The 16,795-nt window shown below is 37.7% G+C and overlaps 1 protein-coding gene across 3 annotated transcripts in view; it reads right to left on the bottom strand.

The window, feature by feature from the left end:
• Window positions 1–638: 638 nt before the first annotated feature.
• Window positions 639–16,795, bottom strand: part of LOC113055237 (ras association domain-containing protein 5-like) — a 35,812-nt gene continuing 19,655 nt past the window's right edge. For 2 of the 3 annotated variants that reach the window (XM_026221358.1, XM_026221359.1), the window contains exons 3-6: window positions 5,258–5,368; window positions 4,865–5,144; window positions 4,646–4,761; window positions 639–3,083 (exon numbers count right to left, since the gene is read on the bottom strand). In XM_026221358.1, coding sequence (XP_026077143.1) covers window positions 2,931–3,083; window positions 4,646–4,761; window positions 4,865–5,144; window positions 5,258–5,368 — 660 coding nt within the window. In that variant the 3' untranslated portion in view covers window positions 639–2,930. Of the gene's footprint in view, window positions 3,084–4,645; window positions 4,762–4,864; window positions 5,145–5,257; window positions 5,369–13,249; window positions 13,987–16,795 lie in introns of those variants that run through there. The other variant, XM_026221360.1, reaches the window with a different exon arrangement.

Here is a 16,795-nt window from a genome sequence, read left to right as displayed (position 1 = left end):
AAAAAAAAATTGCTAACTTATTATATCAGTCCCCAAAAGTAAATGTGTTGTGATGCAGAATAGAATATTATCATACATTGTTATTTATCAATATTTCCTATTGTAGCTTTGTACATAAAACATTCAGTAAAAAAAAAAGTGAAAATGTAATATCATGCATCTGAAATGCTATTTAATATTTACTTTATAAATCTGTTTTTATAATAATTAAAATTATCTAAGTTTAATAGCAACATAAATGATTTATTAAACCATTTAAATGTATTTCATATTTATAATTAAAACTACAAAATTATATGTAACCAAATGAAATTGTTTCATTTCAATTTAAATATTTGTTTATTACCATTTCTGTTTATTAAAGAAAACTACAGAATTGGTGTAGAACCAATTTCACTCAGAAGTAAATTTCACAACTTTTTACAACGAAAGGGCAAGGAACACATTGAATAAAACATGAGATTGTTAAGTAGAAAGACTTGTAAAACGTACTTTTATAAACTGTATTTTATTTATAACTTTGAAAAATCATATTATTTCTAAAATAACATTTCTTTTTATTTATAATTTAAACTACAGAATTGTTAGTAACCCCTGTTAGTGGCTTCATCAATTTCAATGTAAATAAAACAGACTCATCGCCAAGAAAGGGTGACCTTTTATTTAATTCTTCCACATATTTACAGCTTAATAGACATTTTAAACATTTGAAACCCCAAAACATAAAAGATTGCCAAATAGTACTGATTTGTCCACATATTCAAGTTTGCACAGACTGAAACTGAACCAAAAAATAAATTAAACAAATGCACGCACACACGCACGCATACACACACACACACACACACACTTCAACATTTTAAACACTAGTCCCAAAAAGTCTCACATGGACTTAATGGTTCAGACGTTGAAAGCACCTGGCTACTGCCACTGAATGTGTGTGAACTCTCTCAACGTGGAGTTATAAAGCCCGACATCTAGCGCATATGTACAGTACACAGTCAAGATAAGCTTCACAGAGACTAAAGGCACTGCCAGCAGGAATATGGCTGTCAGGGGGCGCAGCCTGAGCAGACATTCAAAGCCCTGCCGCTTGCTAAAGGGTGGAAGTGATACTCCCAGTCCAGCAGGACATGTACCCATACAAGATCAAAATATACAGGCAGAGCACATGGGGCAGAGTGAGCCAAATGGAAACATATGACTTTAAAGTGCCTCTAAAAACATACAAATCCAAATTATATCTTAGCCATTACAAAACTGCTTGTCCTGTTCAGAAATCCATGGTTCTTTAATAGATTGGGACGTAAATGTGCTTTTAAGGGAGAAGAGAAATATCAGTGCCTGGAACATCATATTAACAGGTTCACAGTTATTCCCGACCAATATGGAAAACCGCTTCAGTGCTTTCGAATGCTCTTCACAAATAATCAATTCCTTCAGTGTCACAGATACATTCATTTCACACGCACCTCCATAATTCAGCAGACAAAAGTATGCACATTAAAAAAAATATCCCTTATTATTATTATAATTAAAGCAAGGAAAAAAGTCACATCCATCTCATTTTCCCTGTACAGAATAATTTTGATTCCTGTACATATTGGTGGACCACTCAATGGTTTGTGTTGGTGTGCAAATCACAGACATCCCGACTCAATTTTACATAAGCAGGAAGATCTTTATAAAAACTTTATTGTGTAATTACTATAAGGAGTGTAATACGGATTGAGATGCTTGTGGTTTAGATGCGCAGAGCGTTTTAGACCGCTGATCTTGAAGATGCCCTCTAATCTAACATGACCTTGTGTGTTACTGTATGTGCTAAAAGCCGAAATGATTCAGAAAAGCTTACCGGATAACCACAGTCCACCATCCTCACATCCTCTGATGCTCCCTGCACATTAAGTTCTTGTGGGGCACTTGAGAGACTGAGGTGATTTGTCAGTGCTGAGTGTTTCTAAAAGCTTTCATGGGACACCTGAAAGCACAATGGGTCTGTCCAGAGAATAACAGTCAGCATGGGGCCCATTTCATACTCCTAGAGGAGCTCAAAATGTCTGCATCTGAACATACTCAGCTCTCAGCCCAGACCCACTGAAACATTTTTTAATAGATATAGTGGCCAGTGGGTTTCATGACTGCTTAATCATAGAGATGTGCAGCCATATTGGTAATTTAAATAGAAAGAAAGGGATATTTTGACTCGGTGGGGTGACATATTGAGCTGTAGGGTGAAACATTACCAGTAATACAGTATGTTTATAGTTATATTAACACAATCTCCAGTATAACTCTTTTTTTTCTATTTTCAGTAGCATGTTATAATTGTTTGTGTACTGTATAATCTGATATGTGGACAAGATTACTATCTGTCCTCTGATATATTGCAGACATCATATTTTCTATAATTTAAGTCTTCCCACTATTTGGACTGGAAGTGCTTTTTCACTCTGCTCTTCGTATAGATATTCCCTGATAGAGGACATGCGGTAGACGACACAAGCAGAGAGACCAAAGGGAAAGGCATGCTTTCAGTAACACTTGCAGTAGCAGCAACAGCAGCAGCAGCATGTAAAAAACACAGACAGATGGGGTCAATGTGAAAACAACAAGAAAAACTCAACAAAACCCATTCAAATATAAAAAAGCATGACTGCCAGAAACATACTCCTGGGCTTTCAACAGTGTTCCATTTCCGGAGAGAAGGATTACTCTTGAAGTACTAATCTTTAGTTCCAAACCTCCTCTTCGTCTTAGTCATGCCTCGATCCCTTTACCTGTCTTCGGGGGTTAAAGGTCACAGAAGCATGCTGAGAGCTTGTACAAAGTCCTGAGTGGAGGTTTTGTGAGTTGGTCTGTAGGGCTACTGGTCCTCCAGGCTGGCCCAGTGTTGGCTCAGTGGGGTGATGGAGAATGTGTGTCTTACATTAGCCCGGTTTGCTCTTGACCTGACCTAGAGCCTGTAGCAACTTCTCCCTGTAGGCAGCATAACGCTGCTCCACCTGCCGCATACGCTCCTTCTCCTCCTTCTCCAGGAAGATCAGGAAGTTCTGCAGCTCAGGGACTGAGAATTCATGCCACTGAAAAAAGACAGAACACCTTATTAGTAAAGCCAGACATATGAAAATATAGGCAAAAAAAAAAAAAACCTGCTGTCTGAAACAGAACTATCTATTAAACCTATGTTTTTGCTTGCATAATTGCATGGCTTTTAATTGCATGTGGCTTTTATTGAATTGTATTAAATAATTTCTAAATACATACATTACATTATATATATATATATATATATATATATATATATATATATATATATATATATATATATATATATATATATATATATATATATATATATATATATATATTCATGATTATGTAATTTATATGTAAATTATATATAAATATAAAAAAAATTATATACAAATCATATATAATTTTTTAAATATTTATATATAATTTACATATAAATTACATAATCATGAATAATAATAATAATAATAACATGCCAAATAAAATTTGGGATAACATTTTCATTATGATAAAGCAGGCTAAAAATATTTGTATAAAATAATGTTTTTTAGAGTTCTCTGTAGTGAATACAGCAAAGTACGGCACTTGAAACACCAAGGTCATGGTTTCGATTACCAGGAAAAACAAGAACTGATAAAATGTAAATGTGTACCTTGAATGCATTGTAAATCATGTGAAAAAACGCATAAATTAATAAATAAGAATAAGAATAAGAATAAGAATATAAAAAGCATTTTAATGTCACAATGATTGAGCAAGAGACCAAATATATTTGTAAAGAAAAAAAAAAAAAGGTAAAATAGACCATGTGTCCACTAAAGTGTTTTTAGCCAGCTGAAAATGCCAGAACTTCTCTCGAACAGTGTTTTTTTTTTTTTCTTCAGTTGAGATGCTTTGGTTGCTATGATACAGAACATCTGAAGAAGTAACTGTTGCAGATGCATCGTGAATTACATGTTGCAATCATTATTTTTCATATCAATATGTAGTAGTCCGGGAAGCCCATATGGTACAGACATGAATACTGAGAGAAAATAAATATTAACTTCTCCCTCATCGTTGTTTAGTTGTAGTACAAACAGAATGAGTAACAGCTTGTTAGAGTGATATTTGCCCCGCCCCTCCTCCACCGTGATTGGACGTCTGACTAAAAAGCAACAGTAACGAATGCGGTGTTATACCTAAAGCTGAACATTCTTCAACTCCCAGCGCTGAGAAAAATATACCCCCTAAAAACCCGCCCAATTGAGTTTCGAGGGGTTCCCCATTAAAAAGCGCTTTACGGGGGTAAAATATAGATTAAATATTGCATTATTGGTGTAGCTTCAACCCGTGAACAACCCACGACAACAGTGTTAAAGCAGCCCAATTCCATGGAAAAACCGCAGACTTGGCAACACTGGCACTTAGCGTGAAAAAGGTTTAAAAAACGTGGTGCTCCCATTGAAAACTGAAAAAATATTCTAGCCTTTGACAAAAATACTTTGGTGGACACAGCCTAAATATGTTAAATGAATTCATTTAACGATTAAAATACTTGAGAATGTTTATTGTGGTGGGCAAATATATATATAAAAAATATACATTTAGACAGAACCGAAAAGCTCACCTCAACATCGCCAGTCTGATTTTCTTTGAGTACAAAGGACAAGTTCTCTAGATCAGGACCCGCTAACAGCCTCAAACAGAGAGGACATTCTGATAATGGCAACTTCTGGAAAAGATCTGAAAAATCAAGCACAAAAAAAAAAAAAAAAAACTGCTTAGAATTATACTTTTTGTACTTGTACAATACTACGGTATATTTCATCTTCATTTGAACGCTCACCCTGGCTGTCTCGACGGGTCAGGCGGTAGAGGGCAAACTTGTCTGGGTTATCCTGTACCATGAACTTCTTCAGCAGGCCCTGGATGACCTCCCTGACCGTAGTGGTACTGCTGATGTGTAGCTGTTTAACGGTATCGTAGGGCAGGTAGAAAGATGCACGTTTTACTGAACCATCAGAAGAGGAACCTGGCCCTGGTGACTTCCCATCCGAAGACACAGTCACAGGACGGCGCAACTTCAAGTGAACCTTTATGAAACCAGTGTATTTGCCATTTGAGCTCTGGGGGATAACAAAACAGATGGAGTCAGGTCATTTCTCACAGTAAAATTCTCAAATAACAACACAAATGTTGCAAATGAATGCATAAGCTTTGTTGACAAATCAATACTCACTAATTTCATTCCATTCTCCGTCACTTTGGAGTTGTAGTCATCTATTTTCACTTTAATCTCTTCTGCTGTGAGGGATGTTGGCTTCTCTTCCTCTTCCTCTCTTGTCACATGCTAAAACCAAGATAAAAGTAAAAGGGAGTGCAAGGTTAGGTGAGGAATCCTGATACGAAACACAGTAGAGGCCTTGTGAGGTATACATGAGATATGGTAGAAAAGCCATCAACACTGCGTAAAAGCTGATGTTGACATTATAAGCAGGTGTCATGATGTGACATGACAGTAAAGACAAACTGACCTTAAGGTACTGTTTCAGTTGCATTGGGTGGACTCTCAGCTAGCTGTGTTTTTAGTGAACTTAGCTCTTCCTCTGAGGTAGTTCCTCTAGTTTTTCTATTTTTGTATTGACCCCTGGTCTTGAGTGAGTGTCGAGAGAGCAGAACATCTCTCAGAGAGGAAGAGGGGACAACTGATTGCTGCTGAGATTACAGACACTTACGCTATCAAGATAACCAGTTATCATAAGAAGCTATTATGTGACGTATGGTGCTTATATGAAGAAGAAACTACCTTCTGCTGGATTGGTATTGAGCGAAACATGGGAGGATGGGAGATCCTATACATGATGCTGAACTTAATAATAGATCTATGGATGACTCTAATGCCTTTAACAGACAACTTTAAATGAGTTTTGTGGCTCTTAATCCATGACTGTTATCTCTTCGCAAGATATTGGCAAAATTAAACTTTAGGAGATTTTTGACAATTTACAGTATTTCTAGGACAAAATGTATGAAAAGTATGATCAATGATGTTTGTCTTAGCAAAAGTTAAAATACTTGGGAGTGTGTAAGATTTGAATGCTTTTTAAAGAAGACTCTACTGCTCACCAAGCATTTACTTGCATTTACTTGATAAAAAATACAGTAAATATTTTAAATTATAGTAAATAGTAAAATGTATTCCTGTGATACAAAACTGAATTTTCAGCATCATTATGTCAGTCTTCAGTGTCACATGATCCTTCAGAAATCACATGCTGATTTGCTGCTCAAGAAAGATTTCTTATTTTCAATCTTGAAAACTCGGATCGCATTATATTTTTGGGGAAACTCTAATAAATCTTACTGACCCCAAACCTTCGAATGGTAGTGTAACAAATGTCTTCAACAAGCATTATAATATATTGATATTTCTAAGCCTGAGCATTACTACAACTCTTATTGATCAAACTCCAGGGGACAATGTCACACACTGAGATACCAATCTCTCTCTGTGTGTGTGTGTGTGTACAGCATGACAGTAACAGTTTGAATGCCTCTTGAGACTTATTTAAACAAATCCAGGTTGATCAAGACAGGACTAGAGTCTATGCAAAGCCAGTTTTGGCCTCTGAGGAACACTCTACCAATCCATAATGATTCATCAGTAAACTACAGGAAGAAACACGTGTCAGTAAATGTTCTTCCGTGGTCAAATCTCAAAGGTTGTGCTATTTCCCCCTCTTTTTACCATGAATTGAACAGAACAGAACAAACGAGATGAAAAAAGGGCATTTACAGAGAGATTATACATATAAATGACTTTTTTTGCTAATATGCTAATGCTAAATGCTAATAACAAGATATGTTTCTTGAGCACCAAATAAGCATATTAGAATGGTTCTAATGGGTAAAAATAATGCAGAAGGAATGATGACAGGGCATTTGACACTAAATACTCCATGTTTTCGAGTGACAAAGAATCGGTTTCTCTTGGAGGGGTTTTCTAGGGGGTGTAACAGTTGTGGAACAAGCCTTAGCAACAAAGATTCTGTCGGAGGTATTTTTAGCTGCTAACTGCATCCCCCGTAATACACGCAAAGTGAGTTTCTCTTTTCTTTTCTGGGACGAAAGAATAAGAATGAAAAAAGCAAGATCATTTATTCATGGAGATCCCTGCGGCGCCAGCATGGCAGCTCTATATCTCAATGAGCAGAAAGAGATCCACTCATACACACATGAACGCACAAACATTTAGCCTGAGCAGAGAGGAAGAAGAATTTATCTGGACACTTAGCAAACAAATTAACCTCTTCTTGGCCCACACACTACAATTGCCTGGCATCTTCTCGAATGAGACAGCTTGAAAATCTTGTTATGAAAGACAGAATCTACAGACAGGAAATGTGCAATACTGGTGCACTTGTGCTCTTGTGTCTTGCGGTATGTGGTGCTGGCACGAAAGAAACATCTCGTCAAACGAAGCAATGAAAAATCCTAACTGAGAGGATACATTGCTTTTGATCTCAGACTTAATTTTGCACAGTAGCACTACAAAGGCAATATTTCCACATACTGCATATTCAGATTTTTCAAAAAATTTCAGATCAATGCAACAAGTAAAATGCACTTTTTGTTTTGCTAAAGTAGCTAAGGAACAATTTTTTGTATTATTTTATTCTAAAAGCTCAAATGTTAAAGTACATAATAATAACAGAATGAACAATAATATCTACCAGTGTCTCTGCACCACCAAAACATTTTAAAATGTGAAAAATGCCACTCAATGATTTCAGTGAGCATTTTCTAGAGCTATCACAGATGAATCTGATTTGGAAATGATTCATTGAATTAGACTCTGGAGCCGTTTTAAATCAGAGATGCATTTAAAACATCTGTTTTAACTCTCTCATACTTGTGAGTTGAGAGACAAGGAAGGATTACACACTTTAAAATAAACTGTCCTTAAGAAACTATGTGGGCCACTGTGACATCCTGGTCAGTGTTCTGTGAAGAGAAGTGTTCAGAACTGTGTGCAATCGCTCATGAAATACACGTCACATTCACTTCTTCAAATTTCTCTTTACCTGTTTTGTATTGTGTGGTGTAGACCAGAGACAATGTTCAGTTGTGTGAGATTATCCAAAAACACATCTGTGTCATAGTTCAGCCAAAGAAGGAAACGTTCTTTTAAAAAATTAAAGAATGTATGTAGAAAATGAAGCTTGCTTTTTTACCATAAAAAGGTAACGTGAATTTAATGTCAATTGAGGTGTGTCATTTAGGTGCCCCTAGTGGGACCAAACAGTTTAGCAAAAATAATGACAGTTATTAATAATGCAATTTTCCCAAACACTTCCAGACTCCATCTATAATTGGTCAATAACCAGATTTACACACCCACTGACGGTTAGTAAAACAAATCCTCTAGCATTCCACAATCAATTTGCAGCTCTGATATTCGTTATTAATGTTGACAAGCAAAGACACAATTGACACAAAAACTTCAATCCTACACAACCAAAATCTCTCAGGAATTCCTGTATTTGTGGCCAGAGGACTGTGAGCTGCTAAATATATCTTTCTCCCTCCCTTCCCCACATCCAAAGCAGAGAAAGTGGCCTTTCGGAACAATGGGGCAAAACAATGGAGATCAGTTTAAAAGTTTTCTCTGCTCCTGAAGGTTTCTTTCAGACATCTTGAATGTGTTTGACTGCACATGTATCTACATAACATCCAAGAGCAATCTAAGCTCGGCCATCATATCCCATCACCTTCACTTTCTGAGTGTGACTATATGAATGAGCTCTGGTCTTCTCTTGAAACACTGTGAGAGGGAAGAATCCTATATTAAAACATCCAAAGAGCAAAGATGTGTGTGTCTGTGGGTGTATTCATGGATTTCAGCTGGAGAAAGTGTGTAAGAGTGTATGTGAGTGAGCGTGGGAGTTGTAATTGGAATAAAGGACATCATAAGTGTGTGTGATTGTAAGTGGGTGGGTAATGTGTGGGATCTCTCCTGTCTATTCACTGAGGCTCACAGTATCTGCTGTCATTCAGAAAGCTAACCCACATCGGAGCTACACAAGCACGAGTGCACCACTTCTCTGAAACGAACCTCCTCGCTAAAGATAAAAAGAAAAACCCTGATTAGTTAGTTAAATAAAAATAAAAACTCTTCAGTGCAGGTTTGATCCTACACTAGAAATGCATGTTACTCAGCTGCAGACACATGAATTCCTTTTAGGTTGAAGACAGAAATGACCTGATCTGATGTGAGAAAACTGTGAATCACACCTTTCAGATTTTAGCAGTGAGTGAGCAGAAGTGACATCAAACATGAACCAGATATCCTGTGAATGCACAAAAAACATTTTCTTGCAGACAACATATCTGTCTAGAAAGCTCTAAAATATATACACTTCGGTTCTATTTGCAGTCACCTTTGATATATATATATATATATATAAATTCTCTCTAGAATGCACTTTGTGGTGAACCAGAAATGTCTGGCAGAACATTTCTATGACAAACAGGGTTTGACATAAACAACAATTAAGCCTGCTTTGTGAACTCGAACAGAGAAACCTACCTAACCTGTATGAATTGAACAATATGCTTTCCTCTGCTGAATAATGACTTTCACTGTTAAATGCTCCAGGCCATTTTTTAAATCAAAATGAGAGTAAAACAAACATAGGAAAGAAAGTCATAGAGGGCCCAAATGGAGGATGTTAACCATGTACATAAAGGTGCCTTGGGGCATGACCTGAGCAAATATTAAATGACAGAGCCTACATGACACGAAAGAAAAGGGCACGGCTGTAAATGCTATCGGAGTGTCATCTCAAAGTCATCACTGCATGTCAAGCAGGTGTCCTTAAGCACAGCACACGGCTACTCAGACTGATTAGGGAACATGATGCCCTTAGTGTCAGTTTCAGGCAACGTGCCAGTCTTCTACGTCTGCACCTACTGAGTGGCCTCAAACTAATAATAATTTGGTTAGACACCGCACGTTCTGCTTATCACCGTGAGAACTGCACTTACAAAAAATACAGGAAGCTGGCATCAGTTCTAGGGAAGCCTGGTGTTCAGAGGAAGTCTCTTTATACAATGTTAGTGCTTATGATAACTGATAATGTACTTTAATGCACTGACTGCAGTAAAATCAACCTGGTTAGTCTGATACAGGTAAGCGAACGGTAGTCTATTTACAGTATATGTATGTATGGGTATGCATGTGTGTGTGTATATGAATGTATGTGTGTGTGTGTGTGTGTGTGTGTGTGTGTGTGTGTGTATATATATATATACACACATTATATGTATATGTGAATATACAAATAAAAATCTACAATATTTATTTCATTAATTTGGAGTAATCCATTTACATTTTGTATGTGACGAAGTAATCATAATGCTCATCCTTAGTCCTTAGTGTCAATAGGTGTGAGACTGCATTTCTCGGCATACGTTTAAAGATTGATATGCTTTTAATTGATCATTCCTGTGTGCCTCTCTGCTGTTTCTGCCGCAGTGTAGGAATGATGCCTTGTGATCTGCTCCCTCCCACACATTGCATATGTGTACTCATTCTCTCCCTCTCTCTCATTACTGGGTCAAGTGTGCAGTAGGAGATTCTTGCCTCCCTCTCTGCAGCCCTGCACAAATGCAAAGGCCATCTTCTGCATGCTTGAATAAACAGCGTAGATCATCAGAGCCCACGGCACCAGTAAACACAAGCCCTCAATCCATTCATATGCCTTTGATAATGAAGGTCTTAATTATCGATAAATTGTGCTTGGGTCTGTTTTTTTATGCATCATTAACTCATGGCATCTCTATTGCAGATTGATACACTTTTTTTGTTGTTGTTGTTGAGCAATCAGCATCTATGTGATGTTATATAGCATTTCAATTGAACAGCTCTGTGACTGTGTTTAGAAATGAGAAAACTTGACTTACCAACCAGGCAGCCACTTGCTGAAATGGCACCACAGCTGCAACATCTACCAGATTTGAGCCACAATACACTTTCTTCAATCACACAAAGGTTTATGAGATGGCTCATAACTTTCAGTACTTATGGATTGCAAAACCTTGAGCAAACGGCCTCATGTTTGCATGACTTTCACTATTCAAATGTTAAATTCTGCCCTTGAAATAGAAGCTATTTATTGTTTGTTCCCTTCACCAAGCAGGGCATTTGATTTCACCAAGCAGCAGCATTTATAAAGGCACTTTTAGTCAGTGCTCTTGGTTTAAAAGCCTTCTGTCTACTACATTTAACCCAATGAGGTAAATCGGAAATGTATTATTGATCCATAAAGCAATTTTAATCCCATAACTGACAAGAAAAATGTGCACATTAAAATGAGAACGCAAGCTAATCTCCCATTTATCCATCCCTGGGGTTCTTCTAAGAGGACTTCCAGAGATGCTAAGAAGAATTAGGACAAGCTAACTTCTGTGCTTATGGCTGCCTATTCAAACTGCACTTATATTTGTTCAGTAAAAGCAAAACAATGTAATTGTAACAATGTCTTAAAAGCGAAATAGCGAACAATAGAGATCATATCTCAGTCCAATATATAAATCAAACATCTGTCACCCAATAGCTCAAATAACTAGAAGTAACGCCTTGCACCTAGCAACACAATACACAAACAATCTAACATAACAACCTTGATGGAAACACCAGGTTAGACCAGCATGAACTTTTATTTTGGGTTAGGCTGGTTTAAACTGGTTTGGTGTTGGTTTAAAGCACAAGAAATGTCTCAAAAAGATTCACATTTTTTATGTAATCAGATAAATATAGCCCTGATGAGCATAAGAGACTTCATTTAAAATCAAACCAACCCCAAACAGTGTCTGTGTCCAGACAGAGATGCGAACAGGATAAATAATTCACATTCTGAGAAGCTCTTTCCAAACCTGATACTGCAGAAAGTGATGTAAGGCTGGTGAGCTCAGGTATGCGATAGAAATCTGAAGTCTTTAAGGATGTTGAAAATGATTTCCAGTTCTGTGGTGTTCAGAATACAGCTGCATCTGCTAGCTAGCTTATAAGACCCATTCTAATTAAAGCTTAATTCTGACTTTTGGTCACTAAACAACTGTATCTAGGTCTATAAGAGGCCTAAGAGAGGACTACAGTAACAGGAAGTCAGTGTAAAAGCGACGGGGTCTTATAAAATAACACATTCTCTGAGGGAAGGACGGGCCTTTCTGGCACAATCAGCAACCATTTCCTTCCTCTCACAGCATTAGAGAGCTCTGAGAGTGTGAGAGTGCACTTTATGTACACTGCTATGTTTAAAAGAGATTATAATACGTTGATATTAGATATGCAGGTAATGAGCTGAAAGCAGTTTGCTTTAATGCATTCATTGGATGGTATTAATGCAAATACACAAACCTTACAGTAAATTAAACTTATACAGTAAAAAACATAAGTCCATTCAATAATTCAGTTCTATTGTGAAAAACTTACTAAATTGGTGTGGAACAAAGACTTGTACACTTCTTAATCTTTCATAAGAACATCTTTAAGCTCTTATCATTGTAAGTTTGAGTAACCTAACACCTAACAGTGCGATCTCTACCTACTAACCCCCATTTGGTCAGTCGCCCTACCAGACGCTTTAATCCAAAGTGACTTAAGGGACATTCAAGGTATACATTTTCCTATCCGTCCATGCGTTCCATGGGAATCATACCCACAGCCCTTACACTGCTAGTTGCTAGTTACCAGAAACTGTGGCCTTCCTTTTTATCCGCTCATTTAAAAAAAAAAATTAGTCTTTGAGAGACTCTTCATTTAAAAGTTATTGTTATTTTCTCTAAACAGTACGAGGTTTCTACCGACAGTGTTTCCATAAACATACACTCAGAAAAAAAGGTACAACATCTGTGGCAGTATTCTTTCAAAAGGTACACCTTTGTACCTTATTAACCTCTAAAGGCGGCACATCAGTACAGGTAATTTTAAGTGTCTAAAGTGTCTATGTTAATACCTAAATGATATATATTAGTATCTTTTAAAAGGGTATTGCCCCAGTGACAGCTTTTATACTATTATTTTTTATAAAAGTATACAAAAATCTTTTTCTACAGCCTGTCTCAAAAAGTGAAGAAAAAAATGCACTTCCGTGTACACGCTTCCGTGCAGATCTTCTACATCAGGTGTGGATATACGCGCTCAATCTTCCTCGTGTTCATACACTACCTTGGCTACTTGATTTGCTTGTGGCTGTCGGAAGAAGGAGGTCTTGGCGGTGAAGAAGTTGAAATCATCGCTCTCCTCATCCTGGCTGCAGTAGCCACTGCTCATGCTATTGCTACCAGTCATTTGCGGGGACGGATCCAGTTTGAGGGATTCCCTATGCGGGTCTTCGGGGAACCAAACGCACCATTCCAGGCTCCAGGGTTGGGAAGGGAAGGATGGGCTGGGAGCGGGGGACCACAGGCTCAGATGAAGGGCCAGAGCTCCACGTGCATCCGGAAATGAGCTCCGAAACTTGTAGGCTGACGCTCAGTGAGCGTTGCGGCCGGTATCTGATGCTCAGTTCCTGTTTTTACAGGTCACAAACAGGCAGCTGAACAGAAGCAGCTTCTACCGCTCAATTCAGCCGACAGCTTGGTTCTTTAAACCCACGATCGCTTGAGATGAGAAAATTAGCCCAGAGTGGATGAAAGCATGTCACTGCACACAAATTGCTTGTATTGGCATCCACCAACTGGCATACAGTCACACAGTCTTGCTGTAAAAAGCACTGAAGATCTGAGAATGTTGCATGGACATTTTGTTCAATATTCCTTCAGCTGGCTGAGATGGATGCAGAAGTCTCCAGTCCACAGTGAGGCTACGACGGCTGCTAGGAAGACGCCAGAAAATCAACCTGCCTCTGTGACTGAGTGAACAGAGAACTGACGTACTGCACCTCCCTCTCTTCCTCCTTTTCTCACACCAGCGCGCACACTCTCTCTCTTTCTCACTCGCTCTACCATCTGTGGTTGGTTCTGTTATCTGCCTACAAGCTTACGCAAACACCCTGCTTCTTCCCCCTCCCTCCTCCACTAGCGCTCTTCCTGCATGCAACTGCTCTTTGCTCAACTCTAGACACTTCCCACTGTAGAGAAAAAGAGAGAGAAAGAAGGAAAGAAATGGAAAAAGATAATAGACCGGGAGAGTGAGGGAAGGAGAGACACAGATAGAAAGAGAGAGCTCTCTGCATGTGGTCTTTTAGAGCCTATTTTACATAGTATGCCTAGTATTGCAGATATGCAAAATGCCTCTGATCACAGGCAGTGTGAATCTAGAGTATTGTTAAATGTTACTGTGACTTTAGTACAGCTAGGACTGCAAAAAGCATTTACATTTCTTTCAGACTGAAAAAAAGGAAGGGACGACATATAATGAGGTTATTATTACAAAATAAAGGTTACTGAGTTGGTCTTGTATCATTGTGAAAAGGTTTTACATAATTTAATTATTTTATGATGTGATGAGACTGTGGAGTGATATGAGGTACATGAACATAAACTGGTTGCCAAATATTTATTTATTCTACAGATTTATGCTCACTATAAAAATTATTTTGAATAAATTAATGATAAATAAACATTAAATATTGATTTAAGTATCAATTATTTTAAAATGTAATAAAGAGACCATGGATTCAAATGTGAAACATGAAACTAGATTAGCTGCCAATTAAACCATCAATAAAATGGTCAATTAAATAGTCCAATGCTCACCCCAAGCCCCCCCCCCCCTCCCAAAAAAGGACCATGGAACTACACTGCCTGCAAATTAAACAGTTAAGTAAAACATAATATAATATTCCAAATAAAAATATTCACCAAATATATATTTGGTAAGTTCATTAGTTGGTTGGTAGTAAGGAATGAAGAAGGAAAGGAGGGAAGGACTGATTATTGGATAAATATTTGGCTGTAGAATGTTGCAAGTGGCCAATCAGAATCAAGTCTGTTTCTTTTATTCCCTGCTTTTCACTTCTGCTTTAGCGTGTATACTAGACTACAATACATAAAGTCTGCTATTGTGTAGGTCAAATACTGTTGGCTCTAATGATAAATCACTTGTAATGTTACTCATTTTTAAGTCACTTTGGATAAAAGCTTCTTCTACATGAATAAATGTAAATGTAAGTATTCCAGAGAGCCTTTGAAAGCCACAGGTAGAACTCAGAGCCCTAACTGATCATCATTACTGTTGCACATTCTATAAATAATTCATCACACTATAATGTCCCTTTGCTTTTTCACGGCACCGCTAATAGAAATAAGCACAGAGAGAAAGCTTTCTGTAGTGCATTTTACAGGGAAGCTTTAATAGATGTCTTTCTGATGGTAGGAAAATAATACAACTACATATAAATAACATCTCAAAAGAATGGACAAATTAAAGCTGAAAACACTAACACACAAACACTATAGGCTCCAGACCTACAGAAATTACAGTGTTACAACATTAAATGTACATATGTTCCACTGGAGGTCAAAATTAAAGTGACATCTGATCTCTCCTTACACCCTAGGGCTTTTGGTCTTAACCTTTCACCCTGACCTTGAGGGAATTAGACACAATGTCCAGCTGGAGCACCAGTATATGTTAAATGTGAGTGCAAGATAAGAATATACATATTTTCACATCCCCACCATCAATTAGACGATAACTGCTGTTTAATGATCTAAATGTATCTGCCTTACATCAACAAAATTCCCTTTTAATTCATTTAGTGGCTAAATGCGATGCAATTCCACACGTTACTATTGTAAAACACAAACAAGATGTCAGCATGAAATGAGATCATTCATCACCTCTTTTTCATTTGCTGCTTTCCTCAGCTCGCTTTCTCCAGCAGGGAGACCATTCGTCACAAAGGGAGATAAAAGACAAGAAGAGTTTGCCACTATAAAAGGAAGAGAAGTTGAAAGCCACTTTGGAGTCCCCTCATCAGCTTTATTAGATTGTCATTGAACACTGAACTGGGCCACATTTCTGCCATCTTCTTTCACTGCAGCAGACACTTCTCATGTTGTGAATTATATATTGAGTCCATATTCATAAACTCAGACAGTTGATGTGGTGCATGCGCAGCTATGGACATAAAAATATCATCACTAGCAGTGTATGACAAATAACCTGAAGTGGTGCCTTGGGTTGCATTATAATAATAAACTAGCTGGATCACTGGGAAAGACAGAGGGGCTTGAACACATTCGATATCCAAACCCCCTGGGAAGAAAAAAGGTCCTCTTTTGGCTACTGCCAATACACCCCAATTAATTCTCAACAAAACTCAATAGTTTCCCTCCAAAGAGTTTGCAAGGGGGTTTATGCAATTGCCCAGAAAAACATAATCAATACCGTGGATGAATGAATGGATGGATGGATGGATAGAGAGTGCAAAATCAAAGTGAAATCACCCACACTGTAACCTCTAAGGGGGTCTGAAATGAAGCAAGGTACCTCCTGCTAGAATTGCGATCAGAAAGTGTCATTTGTCACTGTCAAATACAGGCTCTAAAGTTGTCTCACTGCTGTATGAAGTATGGAGTGAAGAGACCCAATGTGGGTAAATCAATGTGCCTGACAACGATAATGGTTCTCAAACAATCAATAACACAGGCATTTTTCTCTAAAGGGAAGCAGGAGGTTTTGTATTCTCCCTACATTTTTGTACTAAACGGTCCTTCCTGTAATTTCTCTGGTATTGTGCTGGTCACACATTCTGTGAGGAGTAAC

Source organism: Carassius auratus, chromosome 36 (genome assembly GCF_003368295.1).
Source record: "Carassius auratus strain Wakin chromosome 36, ASM336829v1, whole genome shotgun sequence".
Taxonomy (NCBI): domain Eukaryota; kingdom Metazoa; phylum Chordata; class Actinopteri; order Cypriniformes; family Cyprinidae; genus Carassius; species Carassius auratus.
This window is presented reverse-complemented; position numbering and strand designations above follow the sequence as displayed.